The sequence below is a fragment of the Pithys albifrons genome, chromosome 4, assembly GCF_047495875.1.
Source record: "Pithys albifrons albifrons isolate INPA30051 chromosome 4, PitAlb_v1, whole genome shotgun sequence".
NCBI classification, from domain to species: Eukaryota; Metazoa; Chordata; class Aves; order Passeriformes; family Thamnophilidae; genus Pithys; species Pithys albifrons.
Genome location: NC_092461.1, coordinates 17,146,077 through 17,169,153, shown reverse-complemented (window position 1 = coordinate 17,169,153; position 23,077 = coordinate 17,146,077). Strand labels below are relative to the sequence as shown.

General features: G+C 39.0%; 2 protein-coding genes across 3 annotated transcripts in view; both read left to right on the top strand.

Moving 5' to 3' along the window:
• The first annotated feature begins 9 nt into the window (after nucleotides 1–9).
• Nucleotides 10–20,342, top strand: LOC139671163 (sodium-dependent neutral amino acid transporter B(0)AT1-like). Its single transcript, XM_071553548.1, has 12 exons — nucleotides 10–332; nucleotides 6,880–7,020; nucleotides 8,511–8,648; nucleotides 9,555–9,736; nucleotides 10,465–10,575; nucleotides 11,330–11,442; nucleotides 13,726–13,854; nucleotides 14,603–14,759; nucleotides 15,346–15,550; nucleotides 16,123–16,282; nucleotides 18,300–18,462; nucleotides 19,653–20,342. The coding sequence occupies exons 1-12, from the start codon at nucleotides 131–133 to the stop codon at nucleotides 19,857–19,859; spliced, it is 1,908 nt and encodes a 635-aa protein (XP_071409649.1). The 5' UTR covers nucleotides 10–130; the 3' UTR covers nucleotides 19,860–20,342.
• Nucleotides 20,343–22,314: 1,972 nt separating this feature from the next.
• The window catches only part of LOC139671166 (sodium-dependent neutral amino acid transporter B(0)AT3-like), a 27,334-nt gene continuing 26,571 nt past the window's right edge, over nucleotides 22,315–23,077 (top strand). For both annotated transcript variants that reach the window (XM_071553557.1, XM_071553556.1), the window contains exon 1: nucleotides 22,315–22,615. In XM_071553557.1, coding sequence (XP_071409658.1) covers nucleotides 22,459–22,615 — 157 coding nt within the window. In that variant the 5' untranslated portion in view covers nucleotides 22,315–22,458. The remainder of the gene's footprint in view (nucleotides 22,616–23,077) is intronic.

Sequence of the window (23,077 nt, the reverse complement as noted above, 5' to 3'; positions counted from 1 at the left end):
CTAGTGCCAAAGGTTCACTATATATAGCTGAAGACAGCAAATAGATGGTCTCTTTTTGAGCAGGTTTCTGACTAGCTGCCTGTTTCATTATTCCTCACTGTGGCAGTATTTTAGTCAGGAAATTCAAACTATGGTAAAGCTGAAGTTGCCCAATCCTGGCTTGGAGGACAGGATACCTTCTCATGCTGAACTTGAGGTCCTTGAGAAAGAAGAGGCAGACTCCAGACCAAAATGGGATAACAAGGCTCAGTATATGCTGACGTGTGTAGGGTTCTGTGTGGGCTTAGGAAATGTGTGGAGGTTCCCTTATCTCTGTCAGAGCCACGGAGGAGGTATGTCTTTAATGTATCTTAACTAACGTTGGGTAGAAACCAAGTTTAGTGCTTAGAACTGTTCCTGTAAGAACAGTGATGTTCTGTCCGAAAGACTACAATGAAGAAGGTCATTTCACAGGTAATGAACATGCACTGAAATCATGTTAGTGACGGAAGAAAAGGAAGAGTCTATTTTTTCTTCAGGACACAGGACTGAGCAAATCTGCCTTGCACTGTCATATACATAGTATATTTTCTCAGTCTAAAACCAATGTTACTTTACATACATACATATATACATATAAATAGTGTGTATTTAAAAATATTAATAAACTAATTGGAACTATGAGTCTGATCACAATCCCTAGTGATCTTTTTATAGTAGGATTTTCATTGGGTTTGGAATGATCTGTGTAACCCCTGTAGGGTCAGGATGTGTGTAATTTGTGTTACAGTAACAGCATGAAGGTAATTAACATTAATAATATGGTTTTAGCAGTTGCCGTTATAAAGTCATTTAAAATCAAAATATATGTTATTTGCTGGGACTCTTTAGGATTCAGGTTAGGTCTGAATGACCATATGAAAAGTTTTGTTTCCCTGTTTCACTGTTTTAAAATATGATTTTGAGCTGAACCATTGCTTAAGTATTGTATGTCAACAAACATTTTTAATTTTCTTACAGTCTTTTCTGTCTGCCATCTAGTTGTTGTCTGCATTTCACTCTGGGATGTGTGTAAAATAACATTGTGTTCCTTTGTAATGTTTGATGTTAAAAGAAAAGTTTGGCTTAAGGAACAGTATTTTTAGTAATTTTCATTAAATGTGCAAGTTGAGATGTTTAAAAATTGCTCTTCCTTGTTAGAGTAGGGACAAATGAGGGCTCTATGAGGAACTGCACATACAAACTCAGGGACACGTAAAAACAGGTGACTCAGTTGCAAGAAGAGATGCTTTTAACATTAAGATTTTTCTAACATGGGCTGTTGTTCAGAGTTTGCAGTGTAAACTGAAGGTCATTTACCACAGAGCGAGCTCTTGTAACAAAAAGTTACAAGACACACACACAAAAGTATCAGTCCTTTTCCATATTTGACAATTTTAATTTGAAAAAAGTGAATATATATCTCCAACATTTTATGGCACTCAATTGGCTTCTAAGGTTCTTCTACTCAGTCTCAGAAAGTTGAGATGCTCTGTTTTCCAGGGTAGATTTATAGGCACTTTCCTGCTTTTTCATATTTCTTTCCCTTGTGGTCTAGTCATGTGAAATGCAGGTTAGAAGCAAACATCCAACAAATGCAAAGAACTTGGTATGAATCATGGTTTTCTGACTGATGTCAATGAAGATTTATTAATTACTTGTGTGTATCAGTCAGTACACAGTTTTAATTTAATTTGTCCTTTGACAGCAATTATATTTCTTTCTCATCATCCTGTTGGTTGTCCTTTCTCAGAAACACTGACAACTGTTATCTCTGGCTTTTTGTTTCCCTGGGACTCTCTCACTCAAATTTTAGACAGAAGTTGAAAGGGAGCACATAGCAGAGAAATTACATAGCTGGGTCTGGACTTAGAGCTAATACGGACGTGTGTCCTCCTAGTCAGAATTGCTACCTTCTCTATCAACTCTTCGGCACAGCACCAAATGCTGTGACTGACATCAATACACAGGAGTTATCAGCGATGACCTCCTGTGACTCCATAGAGAGGACTCCCTAATTTCATCACACATGGGGATGGAAAGTTAGTGTGAAATTCCTTCTCCTTCTCTGCTTACAGTGCACCTCAGCCTTTTTTGGTAGATTTAAATCCAGCTCTTGCCACCACTGTCATCCTCTCATTACAGTGTCTGTTCTCAAACTTCTCCCTTGCTGTTCTTTATTTGGATGGCTTTGAATTTGAACATGTGACTATTTATATAGTAAAAACAGGTCTTGAAGTTCTTATTTGTAAAGACATTTTAGTGTAGAGACATTTTCTGCATCACGAGATTTTCTGGTTCCTGCATCTCTAATTCCCGTTCAGCCCATTGTATGTTCACCAAATGCCAAGCACCCAATAGATGCAGCATTTTGCAATATCTTTGATTACACTTGTCAGATTGCTGAAGGAAACTCTCTGACACCATAAAACCACTCCAAAACAGGGTACTTGTGGAAGTTATTGTGTATGACATCCTCCCTCTATTATCCTCCCTCTATCTGGCTTCAGCTAACTCCATTTGGAAATGCATATTTACTAGACATTTTGGACAACTTTTGCCTTAGTCTTTGCCCCTCAACACGGTGGCTGAGATGATTCATTCATCTTTGCATTTGTGTGCCCCACTCGGGGGCTTCTTCCTGAACACAATATACCACAGTGTTTTAACACTGCGATAGCCAAATATACGAAAAGAAATAGTGGTTACATAATTTAGTTACTTTTGTTATCATAGATTTTCAGTTTGTATTTTTAAAAATGGAACATTTACCCCAGTGGAATTTAGTAGAGCAAAGTACATTTTATCCTTTAATGGCTTAAAAGTTGTCAAATACATCATTACCTAAGATGAACGAAAGTTCAATATGCACACAATGTAAAACATATTGTGTTTACCTCAGAGCTTTCACCTGCTTAATGAGATTGAAATTTCCCTTGATTTAATAGCTCTCTGATATTGCAAGTAGCTTTTGTTTAATCTTTATTGAGCAACATGTCATTTAATCAGCTGTTAAACAGTTTCATTTCATCCCTTATGACCCCAATAAAAAGAGTATGCATATTTAATGTTTAAATCATTGATTAAAAAAAGTCTCTCAGTCCACAGCTTGCACATGAAAACCTTGCCACTGTGTGATGGAGTATTTTCTTATCTTTGTGTATGAATGAAGTGACAGTAATGACATCAGCAGTTCCTCACTGGTACCCTCACTACAACTGAGGTCTAAGAATACGTTAATACAGTAAAATATCTCCATCTGAAGTCTGCCTGCCTTTGCTTTGTGAGGAATTATGTGCAATCAGTGATAGTTTTTTTCAATTTCACATTAGAAGCTCTTAGATTAAAGAGAGAGTAATAGCTATACAGATGTTCAATCCAAACATAATGTGTTCTGAAATACAGTATTGAAACAGGATGAAAATCTAATATCTCAGTTGCAGAGTTTTCAGGCTGGACTACTAATTGTTATTGATATACATCTGTGCAGCATCTATTTTCAGATCATTGGTTTATTTTTTAGGTTCATAAAATTGTCACAGCTTAAAATTTATTGGTTTATTTTTTATGTCCCATATGAACCTGAAAGTGTTCTAAAGTCATGTGGACATGGCACCTGGGGACATGGTTTAGTGGTGAACACTGTGGTTAATGGTTAGATTCGATGATCTTAGAGGCCTTTTCCAACACTAGTGATTCTATGATTCTATATAGCAGCTTTGGAGAGTCAAATTATTATTGTTTTTTCCATTATAGCCTCTTTCAGAAAGGTTGGAGAGAAATTGAGAGAAAATACAGCAGAAACGGATTTTTGAGCTGGCTGTTAGAATTTAACCCTAGAAAGAGAAGAACCCAAGAAAGAGGGAAAAAGTGTCACATATAATTGAGAACTTCTATTTCATTTCTCTTGAATATATAACAATATTCATCTCCAAGAAGAACAGTATCCAATTTATTTTCTTCCCCACTTCTCACCTCTCAGCTACATCCCCTTTTCAGGAGACCACACAGTCCTTGCAAGAACAAAAGCTTGCATTAGTGTGGAGCAGATACCTGATAGATCCAGGAGCCTCAGTCTCACCTTGGAGAAAAGTGGCTAAATTTGTAATGCCAGAAAGGAATGAATTATTGTGATCCACCTTAGTTTTGAGGAAACTGAACTCCCCTAGTTTCAAATTCAAATTTAGCACTGTGATCTTAGCTCAGATAGTGTTACAAATGGTATCAGTGCTAAAGCATTTTCTGACTCATGTCTTTCTGACTAAGTATATTCATGTCACAAACCTGTGAAACATACAGGACATATTCCAGTTTTTGAGGGACTAAGATCACTTCCAAAATAAGGTTCTTCCCTCTATCTTCCTACTACTCCAGGGACTTTTACAAAATTATAGACAGAAGGAGCTACTAAAGGCCAGTGTAACAGTGCAGCCCTTTCTCCTTGCTTTGTTGACTGGTGGCTGAAAGGCAACTATGCCAGAAATGGTGATGGACTCCTCCTCTGCCTGTGTCCTGTCATCATTGTTGACAAGGCAAAGGTCTTACCCAGCACTGACAGAGGTTCTGGGACTCATTGAAACTGTGTCAGACTCAGTCACTGCAAGGAACTGACTCTCTCTGTCCTTTCAGTTTCTAAAGGTTTGTCCCATTTTGTCTCTATGTACTTGCTGCTGTGCTCAAACATGCTCTGGCGTGCACCTCTTCATCTGATTAGACATGCAGTGCATGTAGATTTGGCTTCAAATAGTTTGTTCTCCACCGATACTGCACCTGCTTTCTGTGAATAACACTTCTGACTGTTTTATTCTTGCTTTCCTAGAAATCAGGATTTTTGCAGTGTATGCAATGAGTGCCCCCTCACTCTTGTGTTCCATCCCCTCACATTCTGATGGCTTTCTTCCCAAGTCCCAGCCTTCAAGCATGGAGTCTGTGGCCTTTCAAAGGCCAAGTTACTTATCAGGGCAAGGAACTGCAAGCATCCATAAAAACATCATGTGTTCCAACTCCATGTCAGGCTTGCACACTCTGACCAGCAGTTTTTCTGAAGATGAGAGAAGGACATGATCATTGTGTTTATACCAGCATTTTGTACTTCCAAGCCAAGACACCTCATAAGAGTCTGAAACATGACATTACAGAGTTTGTATGACTCCTTCATGTGGATCTTTTTCTTTTACCTTCCTTTTTCGATGCCGTAAGAGGTCTCTGCTACCACAGTTTCACTTTTCTCTGGTAAAGCCCTTCTTCAGCAATGAAGTTAAGTTCATAAGATGGATCTGTACAGCTAACTCATCCAAATGATTCTCATTTGCACTGGGGAGAAGTCCTTGTCACCCTTTGAAATTTAACTTGCACTGATTTTAGATAATCTCTTGAAACTTAAGAATGGACTTTCAGTTAGTTCTGCTAAGTTGCTCCTCATGGAGACACATTACTTTTTTTTTCTTCAGGTCAGAGTAAGATCGCTTAGGGACTTGATTAGAAATTATCTCCCTGGTCAAAAATTTTTTGGAATAAGATAAAACACAGCCTTTGTAGTCTATTCAAGCTATGTGTTCTTGTTTCTTATCATAGCTTTCCAAGAAAATATTTTTTGATAGCTGCCATCTCTGTTAGCAGAAGAGGGAAGATCAGGCCATTTCCATTGCAGTAACAGAAAGCATTTAAAGTTAGTCTGTCAACAGCACAGTGTGTAAAATTTGTGCAAGACTCTCAGAACTGAACCACCTTCTATGGTGGACATGCCAAGAGTGCTGTATCAGCCTCAGGGAATTTCGTGAGGCCTCAAGATACTCACAGAGGTACCTGTATAGAAGTCTTCAAACATACATATCTATGACAGGGCAGTCAGATAAAGGGACTCCATGGCCATTCTTGCACAGACATAAAAATAGGAAAGGAAAAAATGAAAAAGGTGTGTTGTGTGCTCACAGCTTTCCAGCTTCATTGCTGCCTTGGCATCACCAGGATGTAAATTTCCGGTTCTGCCATGGTTTTCATACTCCAGGTTTCCTCTTTCACTTGCTTTCTGATTTTTATTGCCTACATGAGGAAGAAGTCACCAAATACCCAGACCTGAACCATTCACATACTAATCTGCATTTTCTTAATGCATTCAGATTATTTACTCCTGTTTAGATAAGGAAGTTAAAGACATTTTGCAGTGACAGATAACCATAATTCTATTATGTAGCTATATTCAAGCATTGACTCTGCACTTTGGTAGTCCAGTACAATATTCTGTGTTATCTCCTGTATCAGAAGCACACCTTACTCAGGAAAAAAGTTAATTTAGAATACTTGTCCTGTACCAACCAGCTTTCTCATAATTGACAATGTTTGAACCCTGTACTTAGATCTCTACTAATCACTCATAAAAGCTGTTGCACACAGATGCCAAGAACTTATTATTGTTTCATGCAGACAGCCCCAGGCTCCTGTCTAATATTTTGAGGTACATTGCTTAGTTCATTCAACTATTTCACATACTTTGTATGATTTGCAACTATAAAACCATAATCTTTTGCAGAAAAAAAAAAAGAAAGGAAGGAAGTAATTCCAGGAATATAACTACTTTTCCTCCACTTTCAAAATAAAAGTGGCTTTTTCAAGATTTAACCTTGAGAGTGTATCATTTCTTATGTTTGTCCTTGAGAAGAACAAGAGTTCCTACCTGAAACCACATATGTAATAAAGTCCCCTTCTTGGGCAGTCAGGCAAAGGCATTGCTCAGAAACAGCAAAAGATTTCCACAATGATACTTACAACTTGCTTACTGTGTCAACACCTCACAAACCTAATGTTTGCATGTTATTGTAGTACTTCGCTGATCCAAATCATTACTTTTCTTATCCATTTCAGGAGCCTTCATGATCCCTTTCCTGATTTTGCTGGTGCTGGAGGGTATCCCTCTGCTTCATCTTGAGTTTGCTATTGGTCAAAGGCTGAGGAAAGGCAGTGTGGGTGTATGGAGCTCTATCCACCCTACCCTGAAAGGAGTCGGTAAGTCTGATGAGGGTTCCAAAAGTCACCTGAGAAAGCACAAGTCTCTGAACTGATAATTTAAAGAGCAAGTTTTCAGGATTTTATTCTGGTGTGCCATGAGAGACTCCAGGATGGTTACTTTTCCCTTCTTGCTAATTCTTCATTGATAGGTCAAACTAATCATGGTAATACACTATGTCAATTTTGTGTCCACATTCCCAATTACCATTGGCCCAGTTAAAACCTTTCTCTAGCTTGAGACCAATTTCAGGCCTCAGAGATATTTTCTGTGTTATTCAATATTGGCTGGTTTTACCATTAGGATGAAGATTGAACTGTGCCAAAAATATTTGGTAACTGTTCTGTGGATAAATAATAGTTGAATCCTTATCAGCTCCATGTAGTGTTACTTTCCTGCATCTGAGAGGTACCCGAAGCCACAGAAGCAGTGTTTTGCAGAAAATACTTCTTCCCATTTTTGCCAGACTCCCGAGTATTCAAACACTCAATGTAAAAATGTAGTAAAAGCAACATTACGCACACAACATAAGAAACTCCATAGACACCTCATTACAGAGGAAACGCAGAAGGTGCCATATGAACATCAGGAAGCACTGGGAGAATGAGGAAACAGTGGCACAAATTGCCCAGGGAGGTTGTGTAGTCTGCAACCTTAGCGATATTGGAAGTCTGCTTGGATGTGGTACTGGGCAACCAGCTCTAGGTGGCCCTGCTTGAGCAGAGGATTGGACCACATGACTTCCAGAGATCCCTTCCAACCTCCACCACACACTTGAAAGGGAAGTAACACAGCCAGTTTGGATTGTTTTATCATCCACAGCATTTGTAAATCAGTTACAAAAGAAAATTATTCATTGCATCTGGAATTTTTCAAGTTTCTTTAGAACCTAAGAGTGCTCAGGAGCTAATCATTAGCATTTAGTGTCTACCAGAGAAGTCACCAGAGGCTGATTAATTGGGAGCAAGCAGATAAGGAGAGATACCAGGTTGAATCCTGTATCTTGTCACAGACTGTTCCTCCTGGCAGCCATCCATCCTATCCAACAGCACCTCTGCTGAGCTCTGCAGTGACATTGTGGAAGAAGAAGACTATCTGGTCTCATTTAGGCAAAATCTCGTCAGTCAAGATTACATGTACCCCAAACTCCCTCGATATCAGCTGGCAAGACTGTGAACAGGATTGTGTGGTGCCTGTAGGGAGTCAGTCTGCTCATAGTGTTGGCTCCTAAGTGGGAGTCAGCTTCAGTCTCAGAGCAGTTTTAGGATGTACATCTGCAGAAGAGTCACCTGTCCAAACTTTAGGTAACAAAGTTACAGTGATTAATCCTACATCCAACATAAAGAGAGGAGAGGGAAAAGGCTATAAACCACAGAATTAGGGTAAGGAAGGGAGAAGAGAAAGGTTGAGGCTTATACAATATGCTTTGATATGACTTGAAGACAAGAGTGTTGAAATTTACATTGTGTTCTGATTTTATTTTTTGCAGGCATAGCATCAATGTTTGTATCCTTCCTGGTGGGTTTATATTATAATACTATAATTGCCTGTGTGATGTGGTATTTCTTCAACTCCTTCCAAGAGCCCCTGCCTTGGAATACCTGTCCTCTCAATGCAAACAGAACAGGTATATTTTATGAAATTCAGTATTTTCATGCTTCTGTTTCTAACAATTACCCTAATTTAAGGTCATCCTGTAAAACAGCAGTAAGGCGTGGCAGTCCTGTCAGGTATATTGTGCTGTTGTGATACTTGCATTTTATAAAAATTCAAATTGTATAAATTGAGATCAACTCTTAATCTTTGAGACAAACTTTGACTTTTTATGTGAAACTTCATGTTTGATTGTGACAGGCCTGTTCATACACAGAATATGCACAAAGTGGAAGGCTAGTATAAACATTCCCATTTTCCAGATTGAGGCAACGTGTTTCATTCACGTCTTCATGCCAACAGCCCTCCATTAGCATAATGAAAAAAAAAGATATTCATAATCCATATAAAACACCTGTATGTCTCAGTATGGCAAGTCTGTAGCTCCATGGAGACTGCTTGGTGCCAGCAGCTTTGTTTTCCACAGTCAGCCCTGCCTGAAACTGTATGAAGCAGGTTTTTCTGGTGGGTCAGTGAACAGCTGTCCAGAGCGCTTTGCTCCTCTCCTCACAGAATAAGTGTGAAAAGCCTCATTCGTGGGCAGACCAGGGAAAATATTGCACAGGTCAGCACATTGCAGGGAGCTGAGATTCCAATTTGGGCTAACAAGACCTTGAACAATGCCCCAAAAATGGAAAACCAAAATATTGCTGAAGGAGGTATGGGAGAGGAAGAGCTGCAATTTTAAAATAACTGTTAAACAGTTCTATTTTAAATCTCTCATTTTGCCATGAAACTACCTCTAAAGATCTGAAACTTGCCAACAACAGATTCATTGGTATTAGGTAATACAGTTTAGGTTACTGATGTTTGTTATTTATCTTCCTTTTTTCCAAGTAAATAAAGGACATACAGAATGACAACAATTTTATGGTTACAGATTATGTGGAAGAGTGTGCCAAGAGCTCTCCTGTGGATTATTTCTGGTACAGAGAAACATTAAACATCTCCACTTCCATTGAAGATTCTGGCAGTATACAGTGGTGGCTTTTGCTATGTTTAACATGTGCATGGGGTGTACTGTACGTGTGCACAATCAGAGGCATCGAAACAACAGGAAAGGTAGTCTATTTTGGGGTTTTTTATGAGATGGTATTAATCATGCTGTTGTGATTCCTTTTTTACACAGACCTAATAATACTGTAGAAACTGTCTGCTTCTTGAGTAAAACCATGTCTAAAACTTTCTGTGTGGTACTGCTTTTTGAAAAAAGGAAGATGAATGGAATGGAATCTGATTGATTTGATTTATATGGAGATTTTTGTGAGCAGTTTGTCTTCCTTGTCCTTACTAGTAAACCATTCTTTAGGTATTATTACTTTAACAGTAGTAGAATGGACCAAGGGACTCTGTTATGGCCATTCTCTTCAAAACATACATAGACAGATTTATTTGGGTTTGTACTACTCCTAATATTATCTCCCTGGAAAAGTGACCAATGTTCTGCTGCCCAGCAAAGCCCTAAGAGTCCATCTTTGCATCCTTACGTCAGCCTGGTCTTGGTTGTAGATTGTTTTTGCTGCTGCTTTTGAATGATCTGAGTTGAATTTCAGCAATGACAATTTACCTTAAACAGACCACTATTGCTGTAAAAATTATTATCAAAATGTACCACACATACTGTTTCACTTGAACACTTTCTGCAGTCTGCTAATTTTGACTCGCTTGAAACTTGCCTTTATTGCTAATCCCCATACCTTGTTTATTTCCCTCTTTTCTTCCCTGCAATGCCATTTTTATTCAAGTGTTCTGTTTTATTTGGGTGTTTTATTTACATTCTTTTTGTGCAGGCTGTGTATATAACTTCAACTCTTCCATATGTCGTGCTTACTATTTTCCTAATCCGTGGCTTGACACTGAAAGGATCAACCAATGGAATTGTGTATCTCTTCACCCCTAATGTAAGTCACTGCATGGTTAGTTAGTGAAACATGATGTAGCTCTCTCTGTAATTAACAACCAATTTAAAATTAGTTCTCTTTTACTAGTGCTTTTCTAACTATCCCTCAGATACCTTAAAAGTCTTGATTCTGGGAGGTGAATCCTTTGCATTGGGTGGAACAACTGTACATATACACGACATTTTCTCTCTCTGTCTCTCTCTCCCCATTCCCCATCAAAATCTGTTACAAAAAAATTTGAAGGACCGTCACAGAGCAATGGGATTAACATTTATGAGACTTGATTTATGTTCCTGTATTTTAATTAAGAACAAATCGAAATTTAAAGCATAAATCATGTATTTGGGAGTAGAAGTTATCTAATGGCTACATGGACAAAAGACCCAAGGGAATGGTTTAATTATACAATGGTTATACCAAATTAAAAGGGGTTTCATTTTTCATGAGCAGACCTCTGAATGATCATTATTATAATAAACACCTTTTCTGAAAACAGGCATGGCAGCTGTAAGCTATGCAAAGTAATTTTTAATCAATTTTTTAAAATACTCATATGAAAACAACATACTGTTTTATCTTTTGGAAAAAAAAAAAGGTAAGCTTGACAGAAGTATTGACCTGTTTGTTGAAATTCTTCAAAAACAGTGAGTTTTGAATGGTTAATGTTCTTGTTTTAATAGTTGTTTTGGATCTCTCATACTCAATTTAAACAGCAATGTTGGATATGCTTAAAGCTGTATGTCTGATGCCTCAGGTTACCGAGCTGGCGAACCCATTGACATGGCTGGATGCCGGTGCTCAGGTGTTCTATTCTTTCTCCCTGGCCTTTGGAGGCCTCATTTCATTCTCCAGTTACAACTCTGTTCAGTAAGTAGCCAGGCAAAAGCCAAATTTATGTGAATATTTAATTCTTTCAAATGAAACATCTCTACTTTTGTGCTATTGCTATGCTACTTGGGACTGGGACAACATCCCCTCTGATGTGTAGGGTGTATCTCCTTGACAGACCCTAACTCTTCCTAAGCCAGGATTTCAGGCCCCAGTGCTGGCTGACTTCCTATAGACAGATGTGGTGGTGCAGGATAGAAAGAAGGGGACTGGCTGCCCACCACGGGCCGATGAGCAGGAACTTCCTCCCTGGGAGTGCACGGTGCATGGTGACGCCCTTGGTCTCAGCGCTGTCAGAGCAGGGTGATAGTAAACACAGTGCAAAGCAATTCACACACCACAGTTTAAATCCAGAGTTTTGAAATTAGGAGATATATTTAGTTGTGAAATTTAAATTCAGTGCCTTTATAGATGTGCAGTGAGGCAGGGAATGTGAACTCCCGTCATCCAGGGACTGACACAGCCTGCAAATCATGCTTCAGTGCTATCTATATTTTACACTCTTCCTCAGAAAATATTAGAGCAACTACCTATGCTTCTTGGTGCCTGCCATTCCTTCAGCACTGTCCCCTTGAAAGGCAACTGTATGGCATTCTCTAAACCTAATATTTTTGTCAAATATCATTGAATTATGTTTTGGATATATGGTTTAGTCATGCTTTCAGAAATTTGTGTTTCACTTTTGGCTTGGGTTCAATCACACCACCTCACCATTTCACTTACTGAAGTAGCTCCCTGCTGCCACTCTTAATTTCAGATGTTTTTGAAAAGATCATCTGGAATTTCTGGTGCCTGCAAGTCTTGGTGCAAGGTGTGAAGCCTTGCTTTGGGTTCAAGTCAGTGTCCCACAATCATGGAGAGCAGGACTGAGGGTGTTCTTCATCTTTCCAAAAGGCAGAAAGAAAAGGAGCAGTGTCCTAATGCTTTTCCAACACACAGAGTTGTGGCACCTGGACAGGCTCTTTCGATACTCAGTCATTTATGACTTAAGTAGAAAATTGCAGAAAGTCATTAAACTCCAAGGAAATATAAGAAAAAACTCCCAAACATGCAAATTCCACAGTGTTACACTGTGGTGTTGGGCCACTTGCAATCCAGCACCAGCTGCACCAGATGTCGGTGACTCTGTCCCTAGATGATTTGGGTCTCAGAAAATACTATGAGGTTTCAATGCCATCAAGGATTCACTAATTCATAATGAGAAGGAGCTCGAGCATCTTATTTTCTCTAAAAAGAAGAAATGCTTTTATCAAGCCTGTCATTGAGAATCTCATATTAGATTTCAAAAACTGACACAGGAGTACAGTAAAGAATTTTCATTCAATGCCCTACACTCAGTAAAAACCTATTTGCAATACTGTAAATGGGGAAAGGACACAGTGTGACAGGTCCTGGTTGGACAGCCCTGTCCTCTCCTCTTGAAGGAGTTCACAAAATTAAATATGACAACATCAAGTTAATCTCAATAGTCCTCTCTTGCCCAGTAGAAATAAGGTATCTACAGTTTTACAACCTTCTCATAAAACCATGAACTAATTTAGTGTTGATATTTTATCTTGTCCCTCAGATAAAAGTCTGTTTCTGGCTCTGCAATTGTTTTGCCTTAGCACAGACACACTGGCAAGAAGTGCCCACAGCAGAGAAGTTTCTAAAACAGCTTTTATGTCCAATTTTATCAGTATATCATTTCATTGTGCTTCCAAAACTTCAGGGTATTTTGAGCCATCTTTTCTTCAACAGCTAAACAAGAACATTCCCAAGCTCTCTTGGCTGCTGCAATTTCGCCATACCTGAGGGCTATGGAAACTTCTGTTCCCTTTTCCTCTCTGACTACCTGAATTTGAAACCCAAATCTTTCACCTTGCAGCAGAATACACCAGCCATGAAGATACAGCCCCAGGGCAATTCATGTCTGCACACATGCGTGCCAAGCTTGAAAAGGAAGAGACTAGTCTTTTGCTCCTCATGCTTTACTTCCCATGAGCCAGACATGAAAACAACTCAGGCCATTACTCCTTATGAATAGGATTTATTGAAGGGGGGAAAAGCCCATCAAAACAAATCAAAGCTATAGCTATTAAATTGTTTAAGACACCAAGTTTTAATTTACTAAATCTAACAGCAGTACTTGTGTGTTCTTACAGGGTACACTGATATCCCTATGCATCAGTAGGCTACTTTTTTCATAGTCTTGGTAGCCAGTTTTTGTATTTGTTTTGGGAATGTGTTTGAAATCCATTGTTTCTTCTATTTGAATTGCAGCAATAATTGTGAGAAAGATGCTGTGATTGTCTCAGTGATCAATGGTTTCACATCCATCTATGCAGCAACTGTCATATACTCTATCATTGGATTCAGAGCCACAGAAAGATATGATGACTGTTTTGACAGGTAAGTTATTAGAAAAAGCCCCCCACCCTAGAATATGCAGGTGTTTTTTTTGGCTGAGGCAGCTCTGTTAGCCTGATGATGATGTCTTTATCATTTCTGAATAACTGCATCTCTTGACCCACATGGTATCAGAACTACTCATTACTTTAAAAAATTCAAATTTTGGAATAAATCCCATAGAAAGTTTGTTTGAGCCACCTGATCTCCTACATAAATGTTGCATAAGCAACAATAATTTACATTATTTCCTATGCTGATATGTGGCATGAATGTAACATTCTCTGGTCCCTGTATCAGCTCTGTATTTAGGTTTCCTCCTGGAGACCTTAAATGCTTAGGTCTCATCAGAGATACCTCATTTTGCCAGATGCTTTACTAACCTGGACTGCCAGACTTTGTGGGTTCCAGTCCATATTCAATTGCAAAAGTGCATGGTTTATAACTGCAGACAACTTAGACATTCCCAGAAGCTGCCCAGTCTGGGAACTGGTGCCGTCTGCCATCCATAGATACCTGACTCCTGCACAGGTTCCTAGAGTGTCCACCCATTTAGCTGTCATCTTTACCATGAAAGACAGTGTCAATCTTACCTTGGAAGAAGAAAGAAAGAATTGCACATGCACATCTACTGGACTTTCCAATTTCAGAATCTGACCTTGATGTTGTGCTCTTAATAACTTGCTTGATGATGAAAAAGAATCCTGAGGATGTTTTGAAATGAATAATTACTTGCATTTCACTTTTTCAGAAATATTCTTACTCTGATGAATGCCTTTGATTTGCCTGAGGGTAATGTAACTCAAGAAAACTTTGAGCAAATGCAGCAGCTGTGTAACATGACCGATCCAGCAACTTTTGCAAGCCTTAAGTTTGAAACCTGTAATCTGGAAACTTTCCTGAATGATGTAAGTTTAAGACCCTAACTCACATTAATACCTTAAATATGGTAGGAATGCATAGTAATTATTTAATTGCATGACTGTTTTTCTTCTGATGTTGTTCGGGTTTTTTGTATTTCCACTGGTTGATTGCTATTGTCTTGGAATGCTTTTGGACTTAAGAGTTACTTTTGTTTGTCCAGTTGTGCTTGTGAAGAGAGAAATTGCTTAATTCCCCTGAGAAGTCTTGGCAGTCTGTCAGATTAGTAACTCAAACCAGAAGTGTTCTAGGCTGGCCTCAGGTAGCTGCCAAAACAGCAGGAAGTATTTCTCTGGAAGTAGCTGGTTGCAGCTGTGGTGGGACAAGATGACTGGGGAAAAGACACCCAGAAAAGGTTAAAAGTGTGGTGAGTTACAGATGAAAATGGATGTCCATGAAATTCCATGGAACAGAATATGAAATAGAATTTGTATTATATTACAGTAAATATATTGCTGCATGAGGAGGTCTTTGTGGAAACAGAAAGCTTAAGTACTGTGGTATGTGTAGCATAGTGAATACCAATAAAAATCTAAGTGCTGCATGATGTTAATGAGCCCCATTCTTCCACAGGGAGCTGAAGGAACTGGCCTGGCCTTTATTGTCTTCACTGAAGCTATCACCAAAATGCCTGTCTCACCTTTGTGGTCCATTCTCTTCTTCATCATGCTCTTCTGCTTGGGTTTGTCGTCTATGTTTGGAAATATGGAAGGTGTGCTTGTACCTTTACAAGATCTTAAGATCATACCCTCCAGAGTGCCTAAGGAAGTTGTTACTGGTAAGTGCTTTTTTTAGAGACGTGACTTCCCCACCCTCACCAGGAAACAGTTTTCATGCTGAAAAAACAACTTACTTTCTGATCTGGAATGGCCCTAAACACCAAGACAATCTACTGAGGTTTTCTGATGTCCCCCAGTGGGGCAGATCCTGAGGGTTCCTTCTGAGCCTGCAGACAGGTATTCACCCTTTGACTTGCCCATCAGCTTGCTCATGATGACTATCATCTCCTCCATTGGGAAGCTGGAGGACCCGAATCCTTCACCCAGACAGGATTTTTCTCAGACGAACATTGTCTCACCAGGAGGAAAAAGACCTGTTGTCTTTCCTCAGCTTTCCTCCGTTCTGTCTGAAGCATCTCCCACCTGTGCAATATTAGGAGAGTTTTGCCATTTTACCTGCATAGTACCAGGTCTTCTCAGAGTGCCATTAAAAAATAAAGTGGTGACCTTCAGGCTGCAAGAATTGCTTATCAAGGGTTATAGCTACTGGGAAAAACCTTACTTGTTTGGTTTCATTTTTATTTTTCCTTTGCCTAAGTGTTGTTTTGTTTTTGTTTTTGTTTTTTTACAGGTCTTGTTTGTTTGGTGTGTTATTTCATAGCTTTTATTTTTGTGCTGAACTCTGGCAATTATTGGCTGACTCTGTTTGATAGTTTTGCTGGCTCTATTCCCTTGCTGATAATTGCATTTTGTGAGATGTTTTCAGTCGTCTACATTTATGGAATAGACAGGTATGAAATACAGCTTAAACTCACTAGATACCGTGCATAAGTGATTACCTGCATAGCTATGATCTTGCTGCATCTCTGTACATAGAATTTCTGTTATAGAAATACCTGAAATGATGCAACTGTAGTTTAGGCTTGCTTACATGTTTTAGGTTTTTTAAATAGCTCTCAACAAAAAGAAAAATAAAATTAGTAAGATTTGTACAAGAAACTTTTCCACTTTATTAATATATTATGATAAATAACACCCTTTAACAACCAGCTCAAATAAACACATCTTTAAGATTTGCAAGAAAATATTAAGCATTAATAAGTGCCCTAGAGTGTAATAATATGAGTGCAAATATTTTTTTTAAGTTAGGAACTAGAATGTAGGTATTTGCAAGTCACATAGGAGCCATTGTAGCTCATTTACGTTTTAAATATGGTGGTGTGCACAATAATTCCTCTTCAGGATAATTGCATTAAATATTTTATTAGCAGAAACAAAGCACAAGAGCACTGAGCTGAAGGTTTAGAACAGAGATATATCCCAGGAGTGTTCACAGTGAATGCTCCATGTTACTGTCCAATGCAGGGATCTCCAGTGAGGCTGCAGAACCTCTTTACAGCAGGATGCAAATCCAAGGCTACTGAAATACATTCTCAATAGATTCAAGACTTTATCAACTGTAGCAGAGAGTAATTATCCTCTCAACTTTCTAGAGATATATTAATCAGATTTCAACATCTTTATGTTCATAACTAATATGTCAGAAGTGTGAAAAAGAGCATAGGGAATTCCATCACCTGTAGGGTTCACTTGAACCTGTGGTAGACTCTCCCAGTGCTGCTCCTGGCAGTGGGGTCAGTGCCCTTGTGGCCAATCTTCCCATACTTAAAGTTTTACATTGCCCGAGCAGCCGTGAGTCAGCTTAGGCAAATGAGATGGAGTATCCTTGAGAAAGAAGACTTATTTTAATTTGTTAAGGACAGAAAAGTCTGTGTTGATAATTTTTCCTTACCTTTAAGATCTTAGAACACTTTACAAAGTAAAACTAAAACTGTTTCCAGCACACACACCTGGGCTGAGTCTATAAAGGGGTGGGGGTTGGTTGATCTCTTGCTTGAAGGAAAACATGTGTATTATCCATGACACTCTCATGAACTACACCTGGATGTGCTCTGAAGTTGAGATATGGGGTCCATATAATTTTAGCACACTTAGATTTCAGAAGTTAGGGGCAAAAATATAAAATAAATTTGAAATTCAGTGTGTTGAAGAACCAACTAAATAGTGCCCTCAGGCTCATCCCCACAGGATACACAGGAGAGCCAGACAAGAGGAGTAACCAATAGAAGCCCAAACTTCCAAACTATTCTTATTTTTTAAGAAGTGTGTGCACAAGGTATTGCATCACGTGGAGAAGTCATAAATTGGTGTAGGACTGATGCAGACAGTATCCCTTTCAATGCAGGGATTGTTTATTCTTATGGAAATAATTTTTCCTCATTGTCCACTGAGCATTTTATGAATAATCCAAAGAACACATCTTTAGGTGTTCTTAATAATGTATAAAGTTAAATATTGCTTCAGTACTCAACCTGAGAAAAGTGAGAGAAATCCAAATTAAGCTAATATTTGCATAGAATATAACTAGCAAAATTACTGCAATTTGCTTTTGTTCTTTTTTAGTATTGTGTCATTCCTTTTAATTTACACAGCACTGAGACACTACCAAAATAGTCATGAAGCAGTACAGCACTATGTTTTAGGGAAAGCCCATCTGCATTGACTCTTTTCTGTTGAAACTATTTCATATGTGCCTCACAGACTTATGGAAGATAATACATTTCCAAAAAATAATTTTCCTGATTTGTAAAGATGTGTGCCATAAATTGAACAACTGAGATCTAAATCCTGATGTTGTTGTCAGTTCTGGTTTCACATTGACATTAGCAAAGGCCTGGGAAGCACAGTAAGGGGTAGTTTGATCCTCACCAGTTTTTACGGTCCTAAACTTTCTGTTTCTGTTTCTAGGTTTAACGAGGATATTGAGTTCATGATTGGACACAAGCCCAATATTTTCTGGCAGGTTACCTGGAGACTAGTTAGTCCTCTCATTATGTTAGTGATCTTCTTCTTTTATCTTGTGGTAAATGTCAGCAAAGAACTGCTTTACAGCATTTGGGACCCTAACTATGTAAGTATTTAAACCAAAATATTTTTAATAATTATTTTATGTATTCTTCTTTGATGTAAAAGTCATGGTCAGATATATTCATCTCTCATCTGAAACAGTTTTCTGATAAAAAACTTACTACAAGACATAAAGTGATTATAAAAAATAACAGAAAAATAAATCCTAAATTCAGCTGTAATGCCTCTTACTGATATATAGTAACACCTGAATACCTTTTCCAAAGTGGACAAAACCAAACCACTAGTCCAGTTTTCATGCAAGACTGAAACAGATGTCAGTTTCCAGTAGAGATTAGAGGAGATCTGGAAATGTCATGACCTTTTCATGTCAACAAAGGACCAAATCTGTGAAGCCATTTTGATATTGCACTTGTTTCTGCTTGCATTTGAAATGACAGAACAGCAGTAGTGCTGCTTGCTCATCACTGAGAGAAGAAACTCAATATTAATATACAGATATCTTCTTTCCTCTTCCAAATGTCTTGGTTTGACTTAAATTATAATTGCAGCAATAGGTTACCTACTTTTCCTTTCATACCCTTGCAAAATAAAAAGCTATATGTGGTACAAAGAAGGGCATTTTAGAAAAAATGTTCCCCCCATCATTTTCCCTGTCATCCCATCTCTTCCCTGACTGTCTAGCTCTGCTTTCTGTTCTGTGACCTTATACCAGTCACCATCTTCAAAGCAGAAACAGTTGTACAACACATTAATTTGTAAAGTTAAATTTTAATTTTTATAGGCAGAGACAGAAAGGGAGAGAAAGGAAGATGCGGAAATGGGACTGCTTTCTTCTCTCCTCCTTGCCAACATTTAGAATGTTTCAGCCCTCCCTCCCCCTTTGATTTCAGCCTTCCCAGCCAAAAGCTGTTTGGCCACCAATCCCTGGTGGCCCATGAGACCTCCAGCCCCACATTACTTTGTGCCCAGGAAGTGTGCCTGTTCCCCAGTCCCCCTCCCCTCATCTTGCTTCTTTCATGCCATCTATTTTCGACCAGTTTTAGGTAAAAATAATTCGAAAACAGCTGAGACTGGAAACCCTTGACCTGAAACCTGCTGTGGAACTGGCAAATTACTGTGTCACTGTGGCCAGCTAATGTTCTGATTACATTTTTGATCCATTGAATTTTTGAATGTGTCCTAGGCATTTGCTTCTCAAAACTTCTACAATTTGATTGTTTGCTCTTTCAGGAGGAGTTCCCCAAAATGCAGAAGCTTGAATACCCCTCTTGGGTGTATGCTGTGATTGTGGTCCTCGCTGGAGTGCCCAGTTTGGCCATCCCGACTTTCGCAATCTACAAAGCCATCAGAAATCACTGTGAGAAAAGAAGTGACCGTGCAGGCCTTATTGCTACATCTGAGACTTCCATTAATGGAAACTTAAAGTATTCATCATAAAACTTTTTTTAACATGTGGAAAGATGCTTTGTCAGTGAGGAAAGTAAAAAAAAATATATTTTTTTCAAGAATTTGGAGCTAATTTTATTTTCAGAAAGGATAACTGTGTTGTTTCCAGGTGAACATTTACTTAGCAGTGCAATGCAGTTCAAAGAGTTGAAGTCCTGGAAGCAAAGGGTGACATTTGCAAGTGATTGGGTCACCAGGCCAAATCATTTGTCCTTCCTCTGGTTTTGAAGGCAGATTGTTTGAAACTGGCTTTCATTCCCACTGCTCGGGGTTGCACTGTGCTTGAAATGCCCAAAGTGACTCCTCCATGTGCAATCATTCTGGTTGGGTGGCTGATATGACGGGTAACTTAATATTGTCTTCTCTTGCACATTAAATTGTTTTTACTTTACATGCCACTGTATTGCACAAAGCCACCAATACCATTTGTCTCATACAGCAGTATGAAGTATTTAATAAAAACATTTCTAAGTATGAGAATGACAACTTGATTCATTTAGAATTCTATGTATTTTATAAATTGATTTGTACTCCCAAGTTCCCAGCAGATAGTGCTGCTTTTCCCGATGATAGCAGAGGTAATATTGCAATGCAGTTCAGGAAGCAGCAAAATCTGCCTTCTCTGGCATCCATCCATGAGTGAGGGGTGCACCACTTGCCTGGGAGGCCAAGGTGGGTGGCCCTGGCTCACGTACACACACACACAGACACAGGCACAGACATTTACACTTACCTTACAGCTGTTTCAAGCTTCTAATTTCCACATGACACAGAGGAGCTCAGTGAGGAGTCCCATTCCTCATGGAGAGAGAAAGGGGCACTGTTAGAGTATGGGACTGAGTGCCAGAAGCAGACAGTGGACGTGTCGCCTCTGGACAGGTGGCTCTTTTCATCCAGCTGTCCATGTGCGTGGACAACATTCGTCTTTCCTTGCAGCAATTCCTATACTCATCTTTTAAAACAAGAATGGATCCAATTACACCCTGACACTGATTATAATTTAAACACTCTCTTACAAGAAATAGGTGTACTTAGGGCATATTTACTCTAGAATGTATCTTTAGAGCAGTATATCTGCTCTAAAAAGGGAGTAAAGTAAGAGACATTGCATGTCTACTTCATGGAATCATAGAGTCAATGGTTTGGTTAGGAAGGGACCTTAAAGATCATCTAGTTCCAATCCCCTTGCCATGGGCAGGGACACTTTTCACTGGACCAGATTGTTCCAAGCCTCATCCAGCCTGGCCTTGAACACTTCTCTGTGCAACCTGTTTCAGAGAATTTTAATGATTAAAATAATTTGCATTCCAATTTCAATTTTTTTAGTTACTTGAATGTGAATAATTATTTAAACTATTTGAAGATGTTATTCTTTAATGGGAATTTTTTTGGTCAGATATTTTCTGCTGATTAAAAGCTCAGCCACCAAGAGTGAGTAAAACCCAGTTTGAAGCAGCTGGCTGCAAGTGTTCTATTCAGCATGCTGGTAGAGGGGTGCAAGCACAGCACGAGGCACATTCCTGATGGGAAGCACAGCATTGATGGGAACGGCGGTGGTGGGTGCCATGGCAACACTGATGCTGCCAAACCATCATGTGTGCCCCAACTCCTGTGTGCCCTGTGAGACAATCTTGATAAGGAACTGGGAAGTTGAGTTGCTCCGTCTATGGATCTGGATATTTGCAGAGCTGCAAGCAGATAAGCTGCACCAGGTGCAGAGCAGGGCTTTTATTTTGGGGAGAACAATTCACCTGCACTAAGATACTCTTCCCACTTCCAGAGGGGAATCCAGGCACAAAGTGTTGATTTACTGAAGCAAGCAAGCTGACTGGCTGCTCTGCATAGTGTGGAGTGAATTGTTTTGGCATGCAGACTAGCAAAATCTTGGTATAACTGAAAGAAAACAGCAAAATATTCTTGCATACTTTCAACTGAAGGAAAGCATCCAGCTCTTGCATTCATCAGTAACTGTTTAATGAACAATAAAAATAGTCACTGGAGATTCATTGACAGGTGGGAAGTGATTAACTTCTGGCAGCTATTGTAAAAATGGACCAAATTGTAATGTCTAAACATAAAAGATATATTTTTTCTTGGCTTTTTTCTAACTGACATTTTGCCCTTGCAAAAGATGCCTTCATACTGTTACTTCTATTAAAAAAAAACTAGGAAAGGAAATGGCAACATTTTATTCACAGATTTTTATGAGTATTTTACAATTTTAGTTAGTCTGCTGTAAAGGTTTCTTTTTAATTATATTCATTGTCACACTTGTCTGACAGATTCTGAGAACAGAAAATAAAAACCTGTTTGATCCTGAGTTACCCATTAACAACATATTCCCAAGTTCTCTAACTATAGAAGGAGCTGCAAAAATGGTGAGAGTGGTAACTCTCTATAAATAACAATTCTTGGTTTTGTCTTTAAACTGCATCCTTGGCAATGACACATTCCTTTGCATCAGATAAAGCTCCACCTCTCTTCCAGGATCCTCCTGTCACTCTGCATAAAACCTGTAGGAGAGACAGGTTTTGAAGCATCTTCCCATTTACAGGGAAAGGGGCTAAGGAACTGAGGATATTTCATTAAAATGTCAAAAGATTTATCAGCAACGCCTGAAATCCCTAAAGAAGATGAGAGACCCAAGTGGGACAATAAGTTCCAGTATATTTTAAGCTGTATTGGATTTGCTGTTGGTCTGGGGAACGTGTGGCGATTTCCATACTTGTGTCAGATACACGGAGGCGGTAAGATGGAAATGGCACTTTGCCAAAATATTCAACTCTAGTTTAACTGTACAAACCTCTGATGGGTATGAAAGTTAAATCAGTTATATCAATGTCTTTAAAAAACTATCTAGTTCTCAGAAATGTTTTCCACTAGCTTAGATTAGCTTTTTCTATAGAAGAGCATTTAATTTTCAAATGATGTGCTTGTCTAGGAAGACCTGACTGATGGTAGCTCTCCAAAAAAATTATGTTGAAGTTTTTACATTGCTGCTACAGTACCAGTGGGACAAGGAAACTGCACCTGCAGCTGAGCAGCCCTAGGGAGGCCTGGGTGAACCAGCCCCAAGACAAATGGCCACTGAGCTTTCCTTTGGGAAGGGGAGCAAGTCATTCCTCCTCAATGCTCTTAGGAGCTCCCTCATCATCTGGAACTGCCCCTGCAGAAAACTAAACGGATCTTTTTGATGTCTGTGAGGCTGT